Raw genomic sequence first — 22,065 nt, 5'->3', positions numbered from 1 at the left:
ACCCCCAGCTTTGTTCTCTGGGCCCTCGGGGCTAGGAACTTGCTCTGCCAGAGAAGCCAAGGTGTTCCCAGTCCATTGGCTTCAGCACTGCAGTGGAGGTGCTAGCCAAAACAATAGGGGTGGTGGCAGTGGAATCCATGCTTGCTCATGCATGCCAGCATCCGTAGCAGGGTGGCAGTGTACACATGCATTGGCTCAGGCTGGGTGCCGGTAGGAGCCTTTACCTTAGTTTTCACAGGTGGTGTATACTGGCAGAGTATTTTAGTGTTGTGTTTTGGCTGCAATCCAGTAGGTGGCACTTAAGAGTGTTAGCCAGCAGATGGCTTCTTGCTCTGCTGCATGGCTCCGGGATAGTGGTCTGTGACTGGGGGCAGGGAGATGGCCCATTCACCTAGTCTACCCCTGGGCCTTGGAGGAACCCCCTCCAATTACTGGCTTCATGCCCACCTCCGGTTCACAGGGCTCCCTTAGGTAGGAGCCACAGTTGGCAAACAGGTCTTATCCTTACTGAGTCGGCCCTGTGGAGGGAGGCACACACCACCTCTCTATCAACCTGCGAACCTGGGTGTCTCATCTCTGAGTGATGCTTGGGCACCACCTAAACCAGAAAGTCCCGCCCAGCTAGGAGCTGCGGGGGTGAGTAGTGTCACCTCATCTGCTGTCCAAGTGCATCCCAAGGGTACCCGGGGTTGCAACTGCCAGCAGAGTTTAGGTAGAAGCTGGACCACTGGGCTGGAAGCTCTAACAGGCATTGCCCACCTGGCTACCAGTGGTGGAGCTTGGGGGGGGTCACCTGCCCTGCCTTTTGGGTGTTTCCAGGGACAACAGGATGTTGTAGCCACTGGCTGAGTTCAGGCAGAAGCGGGACATCTGGGTTGGAAGCTCTAGCAGGTGTTGCCCGCCTGGCTACCAGTGGCAGGAGTGGGTGGGGTCGTCCGCCCTGCCGTGTAGGTGTTTCATGGGACAACAGGAGGCTGCAGCCTCTGGCTAATTTCAGGCAGAAGCGGGAGTGCTGGGTTGGAAGCTGGCACCAAGCCTTGTCTGGTGAGGAGGGTGGACCAATCTTACTGTTCCCAGGCACCATGACTGTGGCCTCTATTGGGTCTGTGGCGCTAGTGTTGGTCTGTTCCGGGATCTGAGGCTTGTAGAGGTCCCCTTGGACTTAAGATTTGCCTCCACAAACCGTCTGGGTGGCTCTCTGCCTCAGTTTAGATGTGAGGTGGGAGGATGGGAGTCGTGAGTAGGGGGTTAGGGCAGGGGGATTCTCCCATTCCCAGCCTTACACAGATCCCCATGGAGAGTGTGAATTACCCTTTCCCGTATTGGGGAGCTTCTCCTGACTCAACATTGATGCCAGATAGGCTACTGCCCAGCTTCACTCCTCTCACTCTCTGTGTACTCTTGCTGCTTTGATGGTTCCCAGTGTGGTTTCTTAGATGGTCGGCTTTTAGGGTCAGTGTTCACTAAACCCTTTGTTTCCCCTCCATACGAGAGCAGCACCCATGATCTGCTTCTAGTTTGCCATATTGGCCCATCCCATGCTGGGCACCTTTTTTTTATTTTTTATTTTTTATTTTTTTATTTTTTATTTTTTTTTTTTTGAGACGGAGTCTGGCTCTGCGCCCAGGCTGGAGTGCAGTGGCCGGATCTCAGCTCACTGCAAGCTCCGCCTCCCGGGTTCACGCCATTCTCCTGCCTCAGCCTCCCGAGTAGCTGGGACTACAGGCGCCCGCCACCTCGCCCGGCTAATTTTTTTTGTATTTTTTAGTAGAGACGGGGTTTCACCGTGTTAGCCAGGATGGTCTCGATCTCCTGACCTCGTGATCCGCCCGTCTCGGCCTCCCAAAGTGCTGGGATTACATATTTTTATTTTTTTAGACAGGTTTTTAGACAGTCTCACTCTGTCGCCCAGGCTGGAGTATAGTGGCATGATCTCGGCTCACTGCAACCTCTGCCTCCCAGGTTCAAGTGATTCTTGTACCTCAGCCTCCCAAATAGCTGGGATTATAGGCGTACGCCACCACACCTGGCTAATTTTTGTATTTTTAGTAGAGACAGGGTTTCACCATGTTGGCCAGGCTGGTCTTGAACTCCTGGCCTCAAGTTATCTGCCTGCCTCGGCCTCCCAAGTGCTGGGATTACAGGCGTGAGCCACCATGCCCCTGCTGGGCACTTTAAATGACCTCTGTATCCATGCTTAAATTATCCACTTCTCAATGATGGTCATTCGTGATTTCTTTCATCTCACTTGCCAGAAATTTGTCTATCTTATTGATTTTTTCAATAAACCAACTCTTAATTTTATTTACTGAGTCTACTGGGATTTTTTAAATTTTCCCTATTTCCTCAATTCTAGCTTTTTTTCTTTACCTTTGCTTTCAAATTTCTTAGATACCATAATGATTGTACCATTATTGTATCACTTATTGAGTTGTATCACTTGTTAAGTCCCTGGGCTCATTCGGCAAATAGAGACTCACTAGCTTTATGGACATTCAGATTGTTGGATGAAAACTCTGATTGCCTTATAAACTTCAAAGAATTCTCCTCTGCAATTGGTAAGATGATTTTTTTAAGCAAAAAAAAAAAAAAGAAGAAAGTGCTCCTAGAAATACTTAGTACTGCCTATTATTGCCAATTCAGTCAGATTATATCACCATGGGTTACAGTGTGTTTAGCTTTAGTAATAAATGGACCCTTTTCTGCATTTGTTGCTAAATCTAAGTATTTTGATATTATTTTCCCCAACCCTTTCAGAAAGCAAACTGTTAGATGTGAGTGTTTTAAGGGTTAACATAAAGAAGTGCTTCTTCTTCATGGAACAGGATAAAATTACATATTTTCTAAGCTTATTACTTATTGGATTATGTTTTTTGGCATAGATAGGGAATGTACATCTCCCAATGCCTTTGAAGTATTTAATGGCAACCTCACATGATGACTAGATATGCTGCTTATGTGGCAAGAGAGTAATATATGGAATAAGACTTAGAATAGTGTTACTTATATTTATAGACATTAAGTGGCTGTCCTTTGGCAGTGATTTCTGAGTATGAAGAGATGAATAGCAAAGTACGTATTAAAGTAGAATTGAACTAGTCTACTACTACTTTTAAAAGGATAAAATAGATAACTTTATAACATAACTTTTTATTATTCATTTAAGAAGTTAAAAGACAAATATTTTCTTCTAGCAGAGAGAGACTCTAATTCAAAGAGAATTTCTTTATTGCAATGTTAAATTCTGTGTACTAAATTGCTTTTAATCTTTTTAAAGTTGCGTGTTGTATCACAAGATGTGAAATTGAGCCTTCATGAATTGGATGAACTTTATGTCATCTTTAAGGTACTGTTGTTCTTTTTTAAATGAAAAATAAAGCTTTTTTAGCAGAATTGTATCACAGCCATTCTAATTTTTTTTATCTTTATTTTAGCAGACAGGGTTTTTAAAATCTTCCAAAATTACTTTTTCTAATTAGTAACTTTCCCTTTTATTTATTTTTAATAGAAAGAGCTGTTTTTATCTTGTTATTGGTGTTTGGGTTGTCCCGTATTGAAGCATCATGACCCCAGTCTGCCATATTTGGAACAGTATCAGATTGACTGCCAGCAGTTCAGAGCATTGTATCACTTGTTGAGTCCCTGGGCTCATTCGGCAAATAGAGACTCACTAGCTTTATGGACATTCAGATTGTTGGACGAAAACTCTGATTGCCTTATAAACTTCAAAGAATTCTCCTCTGCAATTGGTAAGATGATTTTTTTAAGTAAAAAAAAAAAAAAAAGTGCTCCTAGAAATACTTAGTACTGCCTATTATTGCCAATTTAGTCAGCTATATCACCATGGGTTACAGTATGTTTAGTAATAAATGGACCCTTTTCTGCATTTGTTACTAAATCTAAGTATTTTGATATTATTTTCCCCAATCCTTTCAGAAAAGCAAGCTGTTAGATGTGAGTATTTTAAGGGTTAACATAAGGAAGACAACGTCCCAATTTTCCACACTCAGATGCATGGGTACTACAGAAGGACTTCCCCCCCCCCCCACCTCCCTGTAAAAATTCAACCACATAGCCTAGAAGAGTGGTATTTATCTAAATACCCAGCAAACATGTTGTACCTACAGATAGTCAAGATGTTGTACCTGTAGACATTATTCCTTTGCTTTTCCAGATACCCCAGCATGCTTTCTTATCGGGGATCACCCCTTGAAGATCAGTTCTGTCTTCCACAGGCCTCATTCAAAAGAAAAGAGAAATCTGAGATTGGGGGAAAGGAGCTAGGAAAGAGAGCATTTTACTTTTTTGATAAAGAGTATTTTGCTTATACAATTATACACTTGAAGGAGAGCATCTGACTGACTAGGTGGTTAATTGTTAGCTTAAGTAACAGATTTCTAAATCCTAATTTTTGACTAATATCTATATCTTAATCTTTGTTGCTGAAATTGATTCAATGTTCTTTAGATACATGATTATTTACAATTGAATTTTATTGAACAGACATAATGTACAATGGAAGTTTTACTGAGAAGCTTAAGCTGCTTTTTAAGCTACATATTCCTCCAGGTAAGAGTTTACCAGTCTTTAATGATGTACAGCAGGAATTTATTCCATTTTAACAAGTATAATTACAGATTTTTTTAACTAAACTAATTTTCAACACGATATAAGATCGTTGCTTCATTGTGGCCCTCAAATTATATTATGACTACTTTTGCTGATATAGATACAGTGATCTTCTATGGAAGAGATCCTGTGTAACATATGGGCCCACAAGTTTCCTTCCTGTTAGTGGTCAATTTAATGATAAATAGTTTGTATATAAGAATTACATATCATTTGCTTGTTGGTATAATGTTGAATTGTTGTTGTCATTAGAGTGGAAATTAACTTTAGACAAATTGCCAAACTTGCAAAATACTACAAATTATTCAGAAAAATGGGACAAGGCAGCACTTAACATTTAAAATGTTCCTTTTTAAACATTTTAAAAAGGAAGCACAATAAAAGCTATCATGTATTAAGCACTTGCGCTGACAAGATATTAACTTTACATGCATTTTTTAAATTTAATTCTCACAATATCCCTGATAGGTAGTATTATCCTTCCAATTTTGATAAGGAAACTGAGAGCTGAAAGATTAAAATTTGCCAAAGATCACATCGCTAATGAATTGTATAGCAAACTGAAGTCTAACTCCAAAGCTCACATTTTTTTATATTCTTCTGTACTACCTCAAAATTACCACACCATTCAGTTTACTTGTTTTTCCCACTGACCTGAAGAGGATGCCTTGCCAAGGCCTGATCCCTACTTTGTGAAAACAGTCTTAGGCTTTAAACTGAAGGAGCATTGCAAAAAGTACCTTTTAACCGAGATTGGGTAATTCACAAAAACAAACAGCACCTCATAATTTGTTTAAAGCTACACCTGGGATCCTTTTCAGCTTTTCTCAGGATAGCCAGGAAACATTCTTTACCAGACCAACAAACTGAAGGCCATCTTTAACCCTTCACACACTCAAATCACAAACACAGTATTAAAAGCAAAAGACAAATCACCTAAAAATTTAATTATAAAAGGAGTTTAGAATGTTTATATTGTCATCAACTATGCTTTTAACAGAGGGATAAAAATAGGAAAACCAATATTTACCTGTTAAAGCACAGGTAGGAAGTAAACTAAAGCACCCAACTTTCTGTTTTCCTTATTATTGAGGATGGCTTTTAAATGGCTGAGGTCACATTTTCAGAGATTTCTAAATGCCAGATTTAAACAATTTCAACTTTTAATAGCTCTTGGAAAACAATTAAAACAACAAGTAGGAAAATAATAGAACTCAAAATGATCAAGTACTTCTTGTATTTACTATATTTTATATATATTACAGTATAATTACTATATATTACAGTAGAGTAGAACCACCTCTACATTTCTTCACTTACATCTTTCTTATACAGAAACACTTTAATACCCGATTCCCAGATTTTCCTGACCTCATCTCTGCCCCTGGTTGTTAATAAATGTAATTTGGGTTATTTATATGTTTTCAGCTTATACTGAAGTGAAATCTAAGGATACTTCAAAAGGAGATGAACTTTCCAAGGAAGAATTACTTTATTTCAGCCAGCTCCATGGTAAATACCTGTTTAAAACTTTAACTGTTTTGATGATTAGTCACCCATAAAGATCTTGTTGACTTAGATATACTTTACCCAGCTAAAATTGGGCTTCATTTTACCTTATGCTTCTTTTGTATTACCACAGCACTTAGCATGGTCCATAAATGTTTGACCGGTTAACCAAATTGCATTTTGGGGCTTTGATTTATGGAATTTCTTGCTTATTGGAGACTCAAAAAAGTATTTTGTTTCTACTTATGTTGCAGAAATTTCTAAAATGTATTAGACCATTTTCATGCCTTGATAAAATACAATAGAATATTTGATGATTAAAGGTCATAGCTATTTTTCAAACAGTGAATACTTATTATAAATCACTGTAGGTGTAGGAGACAGGGATGAGTCTGTCTCCAAGACAAAATTTAAAGTGATATGAGCTTATTTTTGTGTCCTTTAGTTTATTTTCATAAATATTCAATGTCCTATAGATGGATGAACCCTGATTAATGTATATTTGTGGTTATTATATGTTAAAGTGTTTGAACATTAAGTTTGAAGGGACCTTACAAATCTCTTCCTTTTGTAGATAAAGGTAAGTCAAGTCTCTTCCTTTTATAGATAAAGGCACTGAGGCCCAGAGAGAAGTGACTTGTGCAAGGTTTCACAGTGAGTTATTGCCACAGTCAGGGCTTTGTGGCACACTCTTCTGACTTCCAGTATGTGCTTTTTCCCCCCTGATAATAAAAGTAATATAACTTTATTTAAAGAAAGTCACAAAGAAGAAAATACCACTCAGAGATAAATACTTAATATTTGGCATACTTCCTTCTAAGATTTTTTAAAATATGGATTTCCCCCCAGTGTTCTTTTTACTGTGAAAGTTTTGGAATATTTTGTCTTCTGATGATAGGTCAAGTCAGCTAAAATTTGTTTGCAGAACTGAATAAAGTAATGTGCTATACGTCTATACGAAATATTGTTTTACTTTCAAAGAGTATTTGTTAAACATCCTACAGAATGCAATTGCATCTTTTCTTCTAGTTTCCAAGCCTGAAAATGAGAAGGAAGCAGAATCAGCAAAACACAGCCCTGAAAAAGGTACTATGATCTAGGAGTTATCATTTAATTTATTTAGTTATTGTTTATGTAAATAAGGATAGCTACAAAGGGGGAAAAGATGGATTCCTTTTAAATGCTATTGATGTCTCAGAAATTATAGAAAATATGATAGTAAATGACCCATATTCATTTAATTTTATTATTTTAAAAAGATTTATTTTTAATTTCAAAAGTAATAGATAATTCTTGGAAAAGAAATTCAGACAGTACATAAGTCCTTTTGCCTTCACTCAACCCTTCCGAAAACATTTTTGCCTATATCCTTTTCAGATCTATTTCTGTGTATACACAACATATGCAGACATCTCTCTTTTTAAAACAAAAATCCATAAGTACTGTTTTGTAATATCCTTTTTTGATTTTGCAATATATCATGGACATCTTTTAATGTCAGTACGTTTGTATCTTAAACTCTTTGAATGAATAAGTAGTGTTTCAAATTTTTGAAAAAGAGCCACTACAGACCACTTTGTTTTGTTTGTTTGTTTGTTTTGAGATGGAGTCTTGCTCTGTCACCCAGGCTGGAGTGCAGTGGCATCATCTCAGCTTACTACAACCTCCGCTTCCCAGATTCAAGTCATTTTCCTGCTTCAGCATTCCGAGTAGCTGGAACTACAGGCACCTGCCACCACACCCGGCTAATTTTCATATTTTTAGTAGAGATAAGGTTTCACCATGTTGGCCAGGCTGGTCTCGAACTCCTGGCCTCAGGTGATCTGCCCGCCTTGGCCTCCCATGGTGGTGGGATTACAGGTGTGAACCGCCGTGCCCAGCCCACTTTGGTACAATATATGCATATTAAGAACATAATATAGAAGCTGTTTTAAACTTAATAGTATACATGAGAATGAATACATAAAATTTGCATTATTAAGTCAGGGTGTATTGTTTTAATCTAATATGTCCTTTCTCCCTCTCTCACCACATCTTCACTAGTTCCCACCTTCCCAAAGTAAACGTTTTAGTCTAAACAGAAATGGGAAAAGTATTCTGAGAGCCAGTGGGTGAAATAAAAGGTAATTTCAGATCATTTCCTGGATTAAAAAAAAAATAGACTCTTATATTTCAGTGAAATACCTTTTAATCATAATTATTATTTTTGAAATTTGAGAAAGTATAGTGGGCTGTTCCTGATGAAATGGTTTTACTCCCTTTCTTCAGGCAAAGAGAAAATTGATATTCAAGCATATCTAAGTCAATGGCAAGATGAGCTTTTCAAAAAAGAAGAAAACATTAAGGATTTACCAAGAATGAATCAGGTATAGCATTTTCAAAAAGAAAATTCTAAGTTCTTGCTTGTTTGTATGAATGTGAGTGTAACCTCTAAAATAGCTAACATGCTATTCCCAAAATAATTAAATAATATATGTATTATCTAAGTTTCAGATGAGCATGGAAGAGTGGGAAGAAATTTTTAATGATTTTTTTTTTATTTTTAACACTTAAATGTGTCTAGTGTTTCAGAGAATTCTTCTGCTATGACATGCACCTATAGAAAAAATATATGTGTAATATCTTTCCAACTGTATTGGAAACGTTAATTTATTCAGTAAACATTGTTTACTGTCTACCAGATACCAAACCCAATGCTAGGTACTGGAATGATAAATTACTGAGATGGTTCACACCCTGGTTCCTACTGATCTTATATCCGAACATAATCTTAGTTCCTCTTTTTCTTATACACTGCCTAATCAAAATATGTTCTTCTTTTTTTAATTAAAATCTGATTAGTACAGATACGGAGGATCCCAAGAACTTTACCAAAATGAAAACTATCAAATAACTTCATATTTTTCAGTGGACTGTATCATTTGACAATTGAATAAGTACTTTCTAAAATGAGTCAATATGATATATTTATTCTAGAATTATTATAAATGAACAGTACTATTGTTTAGGGAAAAATTCTCTCAAAGTACCTTTATTCCTCTACTCTCACACCACAACAATAACAATCATCAACATAGAAGAAAACATCTGTGGCCAAATGTGTGGGAGTTTTCCCCCCACCAAGCAGCAGATACCAGCTGAGTGTCCTCCAAGTAAATTCCAACACTATCTACCTAGAAATAGTATGAGATCCCACAGGTTGAGTGTTCAGTCCCCAGGACTGCTCCCTCCTTTCACCCAGTAACAAGTCTGATCTCCTGAACTTCTGGCTGATCAACTTCAAGTTGGGGTTCCCACTATCCCTTCTTTGAGTTTGATTAATTTGCTACAGAGAGACTTACAGAACTCAGAGAAATCCTTATATTACTGGTTTACTAAGAAGGATATTTTAAAGAATACAGATAAACAGCCTGAAGAAGAGATACATAGGCGAGGTCTGGAAGGGTCCCAAGTGCAGGAGCTTCTGTCCCCATGGAGTTGGGGTGTGTCACCCTCCCGGCATGTGGATGAGTTCTTCTTTACCTTCCTCCTGTCAGCCTCCATGCATTCAGCTATCAAAAGCTCCCTGAACCCAGTTCTCTTGGGTTTTTATGGAAGCTTCATGATGTCCTTCCCCCAAGGATATGAGGTAGGATCCTTTCTAGGGAGGGTTTTAAGACCAACTATCAGAAAGCTACTCGGGAGGCTGAGGTAGGAGAATCACTTGAACCTGGGAGGAGGTGGTTGCAATGAGCCAAGATTGCACCATTGCCCTCCAGCCTGGGTGACAAGAGCGAAACTCTGTCAAAAAGAAAGAAGAAGGGGAGGGGAGGGGAGAGGGAGGGGAGGAGGAGGGAAAAGGGAGGGAAGGGAAGGGAAGGAGAAGGAAGGGGGGAGGGAGGAAGGAAGGGGGGAGGAGGAAGGAAGGGGGGAGGGAGGAAGGAAGGGGGGAGGGAGGGAGGAAGGAAGGAAAGGAGAAGGAGAAGAAGGAAGGAAGGAAGGAAAGAAGGAAGGAAGGAATAAAGGAAGGTTGGAAGAAGATTAGAGTGGGGAGAAGATTCTGTTTTCTGAGGCCTGCCCCTGTGGCCTAATACACCCAACATTATAAGAAAATACTGTAACAAAGGACTATGGGAGTTGTGAACTAGGAACCCAGAAAAATATATTATATATATATATTTATATTTATTAGGAACACTAAAACTGTAGATTAAGAAAGAAAAATGTTACAATATATTATCATGAAGTATATCTTTTGTATATGATTTTATTACAAGTAAACTTTTCTGGTAGGATGATGACTTGTAGAATTCTTAAGTGGAATTGCTTTTGTAAATTGACAGGTATCTTCTAGGAATATCTATGGATCATCAAGGTGCAATTAGCAGGCAAACCAGTTTATCTGTCAACTTAGGCCCCACTTCAGCCTTTAAAGAGAAACATGTCCAAATGGGTTCCTTGGGCTGGGCACGGTGGCTTATGTTTTTTCTATCCCAGCACTTTGGGAGGCCAAGGTGGAGGTTTGCTTGAGTCCAGGAGGTCAAGGCTGCAGTGAGCTGTCGTCGTGCTACTGCACTGCAGTCTGGGTGACAGAGCAAGACTCTGTCTCAAAAAAAAAAAAGTATTCCTTGGAGTCACCTTGTACTACTAGCTGGTCCCAGAACTTATTCTTCCTTAAATTTTCTTTTTTATTTTTGAGACAGAGTCTGGCTCTCTCTCCCAGTCTGGACTGGAGTGCAGTGGCCGGATCTCAGCTCACTGCAAGCTCCGTCTCCTGAGTTCACGCCATTCTCCTGCCTCAGCCTCCCGAGTAGCTGGGACTACAGGCGCCCGCCACCATGCCCGGCTAATTTTTTGTATTTTTTTAGTAGAGACAGGGTTTCACCATATTAGCCAGGATGGTCTCGATCTCCTGACCTTGTGATCCGCCCACCTTCTGGCTGAGCTACCACTCCAGCCATTTTGGATTACGTGGAACTCATTTTTAATTGTTAGAATTGGTTAATGAATGAATGATTTATGTGTAGGGAAATACGGTGTAACCATATAGGTCCTTTACCTGATGTACACAGCAAGTCAGTAAACCGAGACATCAGATTACAGCAGAGAAAGAGGTTTGATTGTAGGGTTGCTGAATAATATAGGAGGAGGCCTCAAATCCATCTCCTCGAGGAGTTTGAGACTAGGGTTTTTAAGGGGTTTGGAGTGGGCCAAAGTGTGGAGATCATTGGTCGAAGAATGCAGGGTGTAATCATTGGACGGGGAGATGAAGAAACTATTCTCATGCTGGTTTTGTTCTTCTGTCGGGGTCTTCAAACTGGTTTTCATCAGCTATTTTGCTGGAATTCAGGATTAAACATCTTAAACAATTCTTAAACAAAAGCCTTATGATTCTAATGTCAGTGACTTTTCATTACATGGAAGCAGGTCCAAGTGCAGCCTAATTTATGCATAATTATAACTATATTTCTGTCCAGAATTCTTGTTCACCCTGTGAGGACAGCTTCAAAGGGACTTTGCCTAATTAGAAGTACCACCTGGCCAGCACAGTGGCTCATGCATGTAATCTGAGTGCTTTGGGAGGCTAAAGTGGGAGAGGATCACTTGAGGCCAGGAGTTTGAGATCAGTCCAGGAGTTTGAGATCAGCCCAGGCAACATAGTGAGATCCTGTCTCTACAAAAAATGTGAAAATTAGCCAGGAATGGTTGGCACGTGCCTATAGTCCTAGCTACTTGAGAAGCTGAGGTGTGAGGATCACTTGAGCCCAGAAGTTGGAAGCTGCAGTGAGCTATGATTGTACCACTGTACTCAAGCCTGGACAACACAGCAAGACCTGTCTAGGAAAAAAAAAAAATAGCACCTAACATTTAAGTAATCTGGCAGGCAACAGTCCAATTAGTCTGGATAAAATGTACTGCTTTAGGCAATAAGTGAGAGCATCTAATGCAATTTTTTTCCATGCTTCATACTCATCTTTTTTTTTAAGATGGAGTTTCTCTCTTGTTGCCCAGGCTGGAGTGCAGTGGCACAATCTCGGCTGACTGCAACCTCTGCCTCCATGGTTCAGGCAATTCTTCTGCCTCAGCCTCCTGAGTAGCTGGGATTACAGGCGCCTGCCACCACGCCCAGCTGATTTTTTGTATTTTTAGTAGAGACGAGGTTTCATCATGTTGGCCAGGCTGGTCTCGAACTCCTGACCTCAGGTGATCCACCTGCCTCGGCCTCCCAAAGTGCTGGGATTACAGGCGTGTGCCACTGCGCTTGGCCCATACTCAACTTTCTAGAACCAAGATTTATTTTGGGATTAATCACCAGTTCTTATAACTTCTAGGGTGAAGCTTCTGTGGTACAAATCCTATATAGGAGATTATTCACTTCTAAGTTCTCTTTATATTTGCTAAGTCTAATATTCAAATGTGATATTTTCAACTTGTGTCTTCTAGTTTCAGTTTATTCAATTTTCAAAGACCCTCTATAACTTATTTCATGAGGACCCTGAAGAAGAATCATTGTATCAAGCCATTGCTGTTGTAACCAGCCTTTTACTCAGGATGGAAGAAGTTGGAAGGAAACTACATAGCCCTACATCGTCAGCCAAAGGATTCTCTGGTACTGTCTGTGCTTCTGGAGGACCCAGTGAGGAAAAAACAGGGAGCCAGTGGTCATTTGCATTTGAACAGATTCTTGCATCGCTGTTGAATGAACCAGCATTGGTGAGGTTTTTTGAGAAACCCATAGATGTAAAAGCCAAGCTGGAAAATGCAAAAATTTCTCAGTTAAGGTCTAGAACCAAGATGTAAATCCCTAGGAATTGCCTATCATAGACCACCAATTTACTAAGATTCCTGTAGCTGTCAGCTTGATTCCTGTGAGTAGGGCTCAGGGATTTATCTTGTTAAAAATGTGTCTGAAGGCCAAAATATATATCCAGAAGCACAATGCATCATTCCTTTGTTGTTGATAATGGGCTTTGTTAGCACATTTTTAAAAAAACAAAAAACAAACAAAAACAAACCACATTTGTTATCTCAAATTTTGATGATATTCTCAAATACAAATATACTTTTTTATATTTCACAATATATGCAATATCAGGGGAATATGCTAAATGTTACCACCAGAGGGCACAAGCATATCACTTTTAGTAAGGAAATTACTAGCTTGTGTTGCTATTTACATATGAATTACTGACGATTTTGAAAAGACAGTGTTATGCTTGGGTGTTAGTGAGGCTGATATGTCATGTCAATCGATAAACCCTACTTTCCAAATTATCTAGAAGATTACCATTTGGAGCCCTTGTTTTCAGGTTATCTAACTGAAATATTATTAACTTTTTAAAGTTAATCTCATTCAGTCTTCTAGTAATAAATGGTTTTTTAAGTACCTTCTACAGTCTTCCTACCTGAGGGGTTCAGAGGCTGCTGACTCACACTGCTAACTCTGTTACTGATAAAAGCAAATCAATACCTCTAAATTCTGGGCTGGTATTAAGAAAAAAACAATATTGGATTTGGATTTAAGCTGGATAAAACCAGCCTTCTGAGAAGGGCTAAGAAACGGTTCAATTAAATGTATAGGTCTTGGCCGGGACGGTGGCTCAAGCCTGTAATCCCAGCACTTTGGGAGGCCGAGATGGGCGGATCATGAGGTCAGGAGATTGAGACCCTCCTGGCTAACACGGTGAAACCCCGTCTCTACTAAAAATACAAAAAACTAGCCGGGCGGGAGGTGGCGGGCGCCTGTAGTCCCAGCTACTCGGGAGGCCGAGGCAGGAGAATGGCGTAAACCCAGGAGGCGGAGCTTGCAGTGAGCTGAGATCCGGCCACTGCACTCCAGCCTGGGCGGCAGAGCGAGACTCCGCTCAAAAAAAAAAAAAAAATGTATAGGTCTTTCATTAGACCAAGAAATCACTAGAAATTCTGGGCACTGCTGTTTGTGGCATTTGTCTCAGAGTAGCTTATGACTGCTTTGGTTCTAGCTGTAGATTTCGGATTTTCACCAGTCATATGTTAATTTACATTAGATAGTAAAGAATGGCTACACTAAGACTGAATTATCTTATAGTCTGGCAAGCACATAAAGTATACTTGTATGTAATGATTGCCAAGGTAACAGAATTGCTGACATCAGTCTAAAAAGTTTTGACTATCCAATTTAGATGTGTAATTTCTATATACTTTATGTGCTTATATTTCAATCATTACACAGACACAGACAGTCCATTTAGAGATAATGGGCTTTGTTAGCACTTTAAAAAAAAAAAAAAAAAAAACAGCAAACCACATTTGTCCACTGTCCTGTGCTATTCCTACCAGGGGCAATTTATTAATCAATTGACTTAGGAAATGGGGGAGAAATCATTCATTGGAGCTTCTTTCTTTACAAAAGACGTTGGTTATAAGCTCTTTGACTTTTCTAGATGTGAAACCATGAAAGGGCAGACCTCCTTCAGAGTGACTCAAGAGGTCTCCCTTTCTTGGAGGGAGTTGGTACAGTCAGCCTTTGGGAATAATCCACTGTGAACAAAGCTCAACACGTGGGGCTTCATCGCCCATAGAATATGTTATTTTCAAAGAAGTTCAGAATTTTCAAGTTGAGCCTTTGAAAATTCCATAAGTTGGTTTTAGCTAAACACTTACTAGTAGTATCTTTAAAATGATTTAATAAACCTTGTGTTTTCAAGGAAATTACCACTTAAAGAGATAGTTGGTAAATAAACATCTATGCCTTTCCTCAGAAATGATTTGCTGAACTATGTCTGTATTTTAGAGCTTAGTTAATAGTTTATATGGAAACTATTATACATCTGCTATTATGCAATGATTGTTAAATTACACTGAAGTAGCTCTAGAAAGACACATGTATACAAGGCACTATTGTACACACTGTATTGTACACACTTTGTTGAATATTTTATCAGTTGTATTTACAAAGAAAGGTACTTTCTTAAGAGCATATGTTATTAATATTTGATATGATTTTAAAGTCAGAACAGTACAGATTACTGAGTATATTTTAGCCTCGATTAATTAAAATTGAATACTGAAAGAGATTTTTTGAGTTGCAAAATTTTATAAATGCAAAGCAAAAAGAAAACATTTATTTTCTGAGTCTGCAGGAGAAACAAACTAAACATTATAGTTTTTTATAGCTGCTATCTTGTTAATCAAACAGGTTGTTCATAATATTAAAAATCTTATGTAGTTGTGTTAAGCTGAACCAGTTCATTATACCTTATACATTAAATTAAATATGTTATAAGGTGGCTTTACTTGTCTTTATAAAAATAAATATTATATCTACTAAACATGAAAAATGGTTTACTTAAAAAGATTATATTGTTTATTATGATACCTTTTTTTCCTTTTTCTTTTCTTTTCTATCTTCTTCTTTATTTTTTCTTTTTATTGAGACAGGTCTCATTCTGTCACCTAGATTGGAGTGCAGTACAGCCTTGATCTCTCAGGCTCATGCAGTCCTTATATCTCAGCCTCCCAAGTAGCTGAGACCACAGACACACACTACCATGCCTGGCTATTTTTTTTTTTTTTTTTTTTTGGTAGAGATGTGGTCTCCCTATGTAGCCCAGGCTGTTCTCAAACTCCGAGGCTCAAGCAATCCTACCGCCCCAGCCTCCCAAAGTGTGAACTACAGGTGTGAGTCACCATGTTCAGCCTTTTTTTTTTTTCTTTTTCTAAATTTCAGTTCACACAGAACTATGATATATTTTTACTTACACTTAACTCAGATATCACTTGAGGACTTCCCTCTTGTATCAGAATTCAATTGCAGAGAACTAGTTCACTCTAGTTAGTTTAGTCAGGAAAAGATTGATTACTGGATATCAAGTGCTTACATAATACCAGGAGGATAGACTAACTTGAGCTTTCAAGAACAACTTCCAAAGACACACCACTATCAGGCCACCAAGGGAATTGCTAACTCTTCAGTGATAAGGACACTGCTACTTCCTATGCTGTCATAAAAAGCCATCACTACTGCTGCTACCTCAGGAACCATGCTTCAACTGCTGTGATTTACACTAGCAAAATAGACAGGCACCCTGCCTCTCATCACCCACAAACTCATGACTAAATTGCAATAGAACAGCCAAACATCTTCACAACTATGTTTACCAGCAGAAATGGCAGAAACATAGCCAACACCTCATTCCTGTCATTCAAGTCTCACATGTGTGCATCTGATTGGCCTCTAATAAATCCAGAATCCTAGTTACAGAGGAATCTGGGAAATTTAGCTTTTTAGCCTCTACAGTATAGAAAGGCAAACTAAGAGGGTGGAAAGCAAATTGAACAGTGTGTTTGTTTTCTATTGTTGCATAACTAATTCCAGCACACATTTATTATCTCACCATTTCAGTGGGTCAGGACTCTGGGCTCAACTTAGCTCAACCTTCTGCTTAGGATCTCACAAGGCTGCAACCAAAGTGTCAGCCAGGATGGTTCTCATGTGAAGGATCATGTAAGGAATAATTCACTTCCAGGTTCACTCAGGCTGTTGGCAGAATTCATTTCCTTGTGGTTTCTGGTCTGGGGCAACAGCTTCTTGCTGGTAGTCACTTGGCAGCCACCATCAGCTTCTAGAGGCTTCAGTCAGTTCCTAACAGCTGCCTTCACCTTCTGTGGACAGTTCTTTGCCGCATCGGCTTCCCCCAAAATGGCCACTTACTTTATCAAGCCAGCAAGGGAAGTCTCTAGAGCAAATCTGCTAGCAAGACAGTGTCTTCTGTAATGTAACATAATTATAGCCATGACATCCCATCCCCTTCACCATGTTCTGTTGGTTAAAGGCAAATCACAGGTCCTGCGCACACTCAAGGGAGAGGAACAAGATTGATGCATGTGACACTGGGGCCCTGTAGCTCTGGTCCCTAAAGCAAGGCAGATTATTCCAGTAACTACATTCATAGGCATATAACCATCAAAAGAAGCACATTTTATCCTATCTCTCACATTGTGCTGCAGTTTCCACTTCTGTCATCAGAACTACATATTTCTCCCATCCCAGAAACATCAAGCAATGTATTTCCCAGCTCCTAATTCTACTTGTCTTCCTTTTGCAGGTAATGCCATTTCTTTATGACTACTTTAAGATCTTGATCTTTCTAGTGTTCTACAGTTTCCTATGATTTATCCAGCTTTAAAAAAATCCTGTTTGAGATAAATGATTAAATTTTGATAATTGAATATCATTTTCTAAGACCTCTCTACCTTCGGCATAGTCCAAACAGGCAAGTTAAAGGAGGGTATGATAGAAATCACCCCCACCTGCCATACACACACGTTCTTCAAATCTTTGGTACACACTCATCTCTGTGATTTCCCTAGACAGTCCCAACTAATTCTACTTGGCCCTTTCTACCACAAAAAGTTCTTACTACACTGATCAAGGAGCAGATGTAGTATAGCTGTCAGTTGCTGATTGTGGCTATTTCAAGTTGTGCATTCATGAACCAGGAAATAGCTATATAATATATTTGCAAATACACTAGATCCATTGTAGACGGATTCAAGATAAAACTGTATCTCTTGACTCCATAAGCCCTGCCTTTGACCACTAGTTAACCACTGTGTTCTAACCCCTTCTAATCTCTCCCAGGAATGAATGTGAACTCAGAGTCAGTGTCAAATAATCTCTGAAAGTCCAAGTCATTTGCCCAGTGCAAATTACCCTGGTAAATGGCTCCTCTTCCTAAAAGAAGATTTACAACACATGCTCATGGTGTTGCAAAATCCTTCCTCAAGGTTACCTGGTTTTCCTTCAGGAGCCTCTGAGTGTGTAAACTGACTCAGGTCTGCAAATTGGGTGAAAAACCTTAAATCTCCATAATGATTACTCAAATTAGATCTTTGTTCACCAGACTGCAAATATTTTGCCTATACAAATAAAGTAGGAATTAGTAGGCTACTATTTATTTTAATCTAAGAGACCTGAAGAAAAATTAGCCACTACCAACATCTCTGTAATTCAAAACATATAGATTACTTCCTTGGCCATGCTCTTATCATACTCACCATGCTCACCTCATCTCTAGTCATTAAGTTATACCACTTGGTCTCTGCCATTCTAGGTTCCCATTATTCTCATAGGAATTAGCAAGTTCCTGACAATGGCAGCATGAACTAAGAAATTAAGGAGACCTACAAATAATATTGTTAAAATGCTCATACTACCCAAAGTGATCTACAGATTCGATGCAATTTATATGAAAAAATGACATTCTTCACGGAAATGGTAAAAAAAAATTAAAATTCATGTTTGACCACAAAAGACCATGAATAGCCAAAGTAATCCTGAGCAAAAGGAACAAAGCTGGAGGTGTCATACTATCTGACTTCAAAGTATACTACAAAGCTATAATAACCAAAACAGAATGTTACTGGCACAAAAACAGACACATAGACCAATAAAACAGAATAGAGAACACAGAAATAAATTTATGCATTTATAGCTGACTGATTTTCAACAAAGACACCAAGAATGTACATTGAGGAAAGGACAGTCTTCAATAAATGGTACTGGAAAAACTAGATAGCCACATGCAGAAGATTGAAACTAGACCTCTGTCTCGCACTATATACAAAAGTGGAGTCAAAATGGATTAAAGACTTAAATATAAGCCCAGAAATGATAAAACAACTAGAGGAAAACATAGGGGAAGTGTTTCATGACATTGGTTTGGTCAAGGATTTTTTTTTTTTTTTTGATAAGACACAGATGACACAATTAAAAGCACAGATGACAAAATTAAAAATAGACAAATGGGATTGCATCAAATTAAAAAGCTTCTGCATGGGAAAGGAAATAACAGAGTAAAGAGACAACCTACAGACTGGGGGAAAATATTTGCAAACTATCCATCTGACATGGAGCTAATATGGAGCTAATATTCCGGAATATACAAGGAAGTCAAACAACAGCAAAAAAAGAAGCAACCCAATTGAAAAATGGGCAAACCACCTGAATAGACAGTTCTCAGAAGAAGACATGACCAGTAGATATATGAATAAATGCTCACCATTTTCATCAGGGAAATGCAAATCAAAACCACAATCAGATATCACCTCACCCCAGTTAGAATGACTGCTATCAAAAAGACAAAAATTAACAAATACTGGTGTGAATGTGGAGAAAGGGGAACACTTACACAGTGTTGGTGGGAATGTAAATTAGTATAGCCATTATGGAAAACAGTGGGGAGGTTCCTCAATTAAAAATAGAACTAACATATGATCCAGCAATCCCTCTTCTAGGAATATATCCAAAGGAAAGGAAATCAGTACGTCTAATAGATATCTGCACTGTAATGTTTGTTGCAGCACTATTTACATAACCAAGATATGGAATCAGCCTAAGGAATCATCAATGAATGAATGGATTTTTTTAATGTGGTATATTTTCACAATAGAATACTATTCAGCCATAAAATAAAGTGAAATTTTGTCATTCATGACAACATGGATGAACCTAGAAGACATTATGTTAAGTGAAATAAGCCAGACACAGAGAGACACATACTGCATGATCTCACTAATATGCGAAATCTAGAAAAAGTTGGTCTCATAGAAGAAAGTAGAAATCATGGTTACCAGAGGGTTGGAAGGGTAGTGGGGAGGAAGGGATGGAGAGAGATGGATTAGGGAGTACAAAGTTACAGTTAGATAGGAAGAATAAGTTCTGGTGTTAGAATATTAGGGTGACTATGATTAACAATATTGTATTATATATTTCAAAATAGCTGGGAAAGATGGGAGAGAAGATTTTGAATGTCCTCACCACGAAGAAATGATAAATATAGGCCGGGCGCGGTGGCTCAAGCCTGTAATCCCAGCACTTTGGGAGGCCGAGACGGGCGGATCACGAGGTCAGCAGATCGAGACCACCCTGGCTAACACGGTGAAACCCCGTCTCTACTAAAAAATACAGAAAACTAGCCGGGCGAGGTGGCGGGCACCTGTAGTCCCAGCTACTCGGGAGGCTGAGGCAGGAGAATGGCGTAAACCCGGAGGCAGAGCTTGCAGTGAGCTGAGATCCGGCCACTGCACTCCAGCCTGGGCGACAGAGCGAAACTCCGTCTCAACAAAAAAAAAAAAAAAAAAAAAAATGATAAATATATGAGGTGATGGATATGCTAAATACACGTATTTGATCATTGCACAATGTATACATGTATTGAAACATCACACTTCACCCCATAATATGTACAATTATGTGTCAAAAATTATTTTAAAAAAGAAGCTAGGGAGACTTAATTTCACCATAAATCATAGCCTACAAAAGACAGCCACTGTAGCATGTTTCAAGGATACTGGGACTCCTCTCATTAAGGTAATTTTCAATGCCTTGAGTAATAAAGCATCCTCTGGTCCCTGTTTGAAGAGGGACATGGTTAAAATGTAGGTGACTGAATCATATAAATGTACTCCGATGTTTCTGTCTCCTTAAGTCTTTGGAGTACTTCCTCTTCAGCATGCCAAGGAATATCTGCCATATCAACTTCGTTTAATATGGGCTAGTTTTGAGCCTTGGCTTCCGTCAATCAACTGATCAAACAAAACCACTTCCAATTAGGTAAGCTAGTAATTGAATTTAGACTCTCTGGTAAATATGCAGATGTTGGTCTATTTGGCCTGATCAAAAATTATTTTTTTCTCCCGTGGTATACCATTCTAAGACACATTTCTACATATATTCTCCAGATTTCTGTCATTGTGACTTAGCAAAATTTTGCAATTCTTATCTCCTTCCAGGTCAGACTTCATATTTGTACCCTTGGAGCATATGCTTATCTGACTCTAGTTACAAGTCTGGAAGCAATAAGAGGGGGTAGGGGTGCTTTATGAAGAAAGTTTACATTCCCCTAAAAGTAAATTCAGAGTGTTCAAGGAAGGCAGGACCAGCCTTATCAAACCGGGGCTGCTTCTGCTGGCAAAGCACACTTGTTGGTAAACTACTTAGAGTTATCTGAATCTACCCAAATGTACCCATTTCTTTAAAAAAATATATTATTATACTTTAAATTCTGAGATACATATGCAGAATGTGCAATTTTGTTACATAGGTATACATGTGCCGTGGTGGTTTGCTACACCCATCAACATGTCATCTACATTAGGTATTTCTCCTAATGCTATCCCTCCCCTTGCCCCCCAAACCCCTGACAGGCTCTGGTGTGTGATGTTCCCCTCCCTGTGCCCATATGTTCTCATTGTTCATCTCTCACTTATGAGTGAGAACATGCGGAGTTTGGTTTTCTGTTCCTGTGTTAGTTTGCTGAGAATGATGGTTTCCAGCTTCATCCATGTCCCTGAAAAGGACATGAACTCATTCATTTTTATGGCTGCATAGTATTCCATGGTGTATATGTACCACATTTTCTTTATCCAGTCTATCATTGACAGGCACCAAATGTCCACATTTCTATTCTTGGGTGGTCTCACTCTATCCCGATAAATATCCTTACTTTCACAAAAATGAGCTAGTGCGGCTGTGAGTTCAATGTATTCTATAATTTAATGACCCATTATATCAGACTCTGGCCAATTTTCAACTATGTCAGTTCTACATCAACAAGAAATAAGGGAATAGAAACTCATAGTTGTCTGTTTCTTGTGCTGACCATGTAAATCCCAGTGTAGCCATTTTCTTTCTTTAAACTCTAGAGCACAGTTAGAAAAAGTTAGCCCACTTCACAATTCTTGGGTTCATTATTAATGCCAAAATAATCTGTAGTGGCAGTTAGCTGGTTCATCTAGCCTTGCCTTCAATAGGCACATGGACTACCAACATCCCATATTATAATACTAAAAGAATTATCACTGCTTTCAAACTCAACCAGATTATTTAATCTCCAGTTTCCTATTTCCTTGAAATGTTATCACCTGCAAGCACTCCAGGCACTACATTCTTTATTTATCATCTCA

The 22,065-nt window shown here is 38.9% G+C and overlaps 1 protein-coding gene across 1 annotated transcript in view; it reads left to right on the top strand.

The window, feature by feature from the left end:
* Positions 1 to 15,428, top strand: part of TBC1D8B (TBC1 domain family member 8B) — a 71,859-nt gene extending 56,431 nt beyond the window's left edge. Inside the window, 8 exon segments of the mRNA XM_033201216.1 lie at positions 3,278 to 3,346; positions 3,509 to 3,749; positions 4,504 to 4,569; positions 6,058 to 6,141; positions 7,168 to 7,224; positions 8,407 to 8,504; positions 12,562 to 13,698; positions 14,008 to 15,428. Of these exon segments, the coding sequence (XP_033057107.1) occupies positions 3,278 to 3,346; positions 3,509 to 3,749; positions 4,504 to 4,569; positions 6,058 to 6,141; positions 7,168 to 7,224; positions 8,407 to 8,504; positions 12,562 to 12,918 (972 nt within the window). The 3' untranslated portion in view covers positions 12,919 to 13,698; positions 14,008 to 15,428.
* The last annotated feature ends 6,637 nt before the right edge of the window (positions 15,429 to 22,065 follow it).

Source organism: Trachypithecus francoisi, unplaced genomic scaffold, assembly GCF_009764315.1.
Source record: "Trachypithecus francoisi isolate TF-2019V2 unplaced genomic scaffold, Tfra_2.0 Lachesis_group6, whole genome shotgun sequence".
In the NCBI taxonomy this organism is placed as follows: Eukaryota; Metazoa; Chordata; class Mammalia; order Primates; family Cercopithecidae; genus Trachypithecus; species Trachypithecus francoisi.
This window is presented reverse-complemented; position numbering and strand designations above follow the sequence as displayed.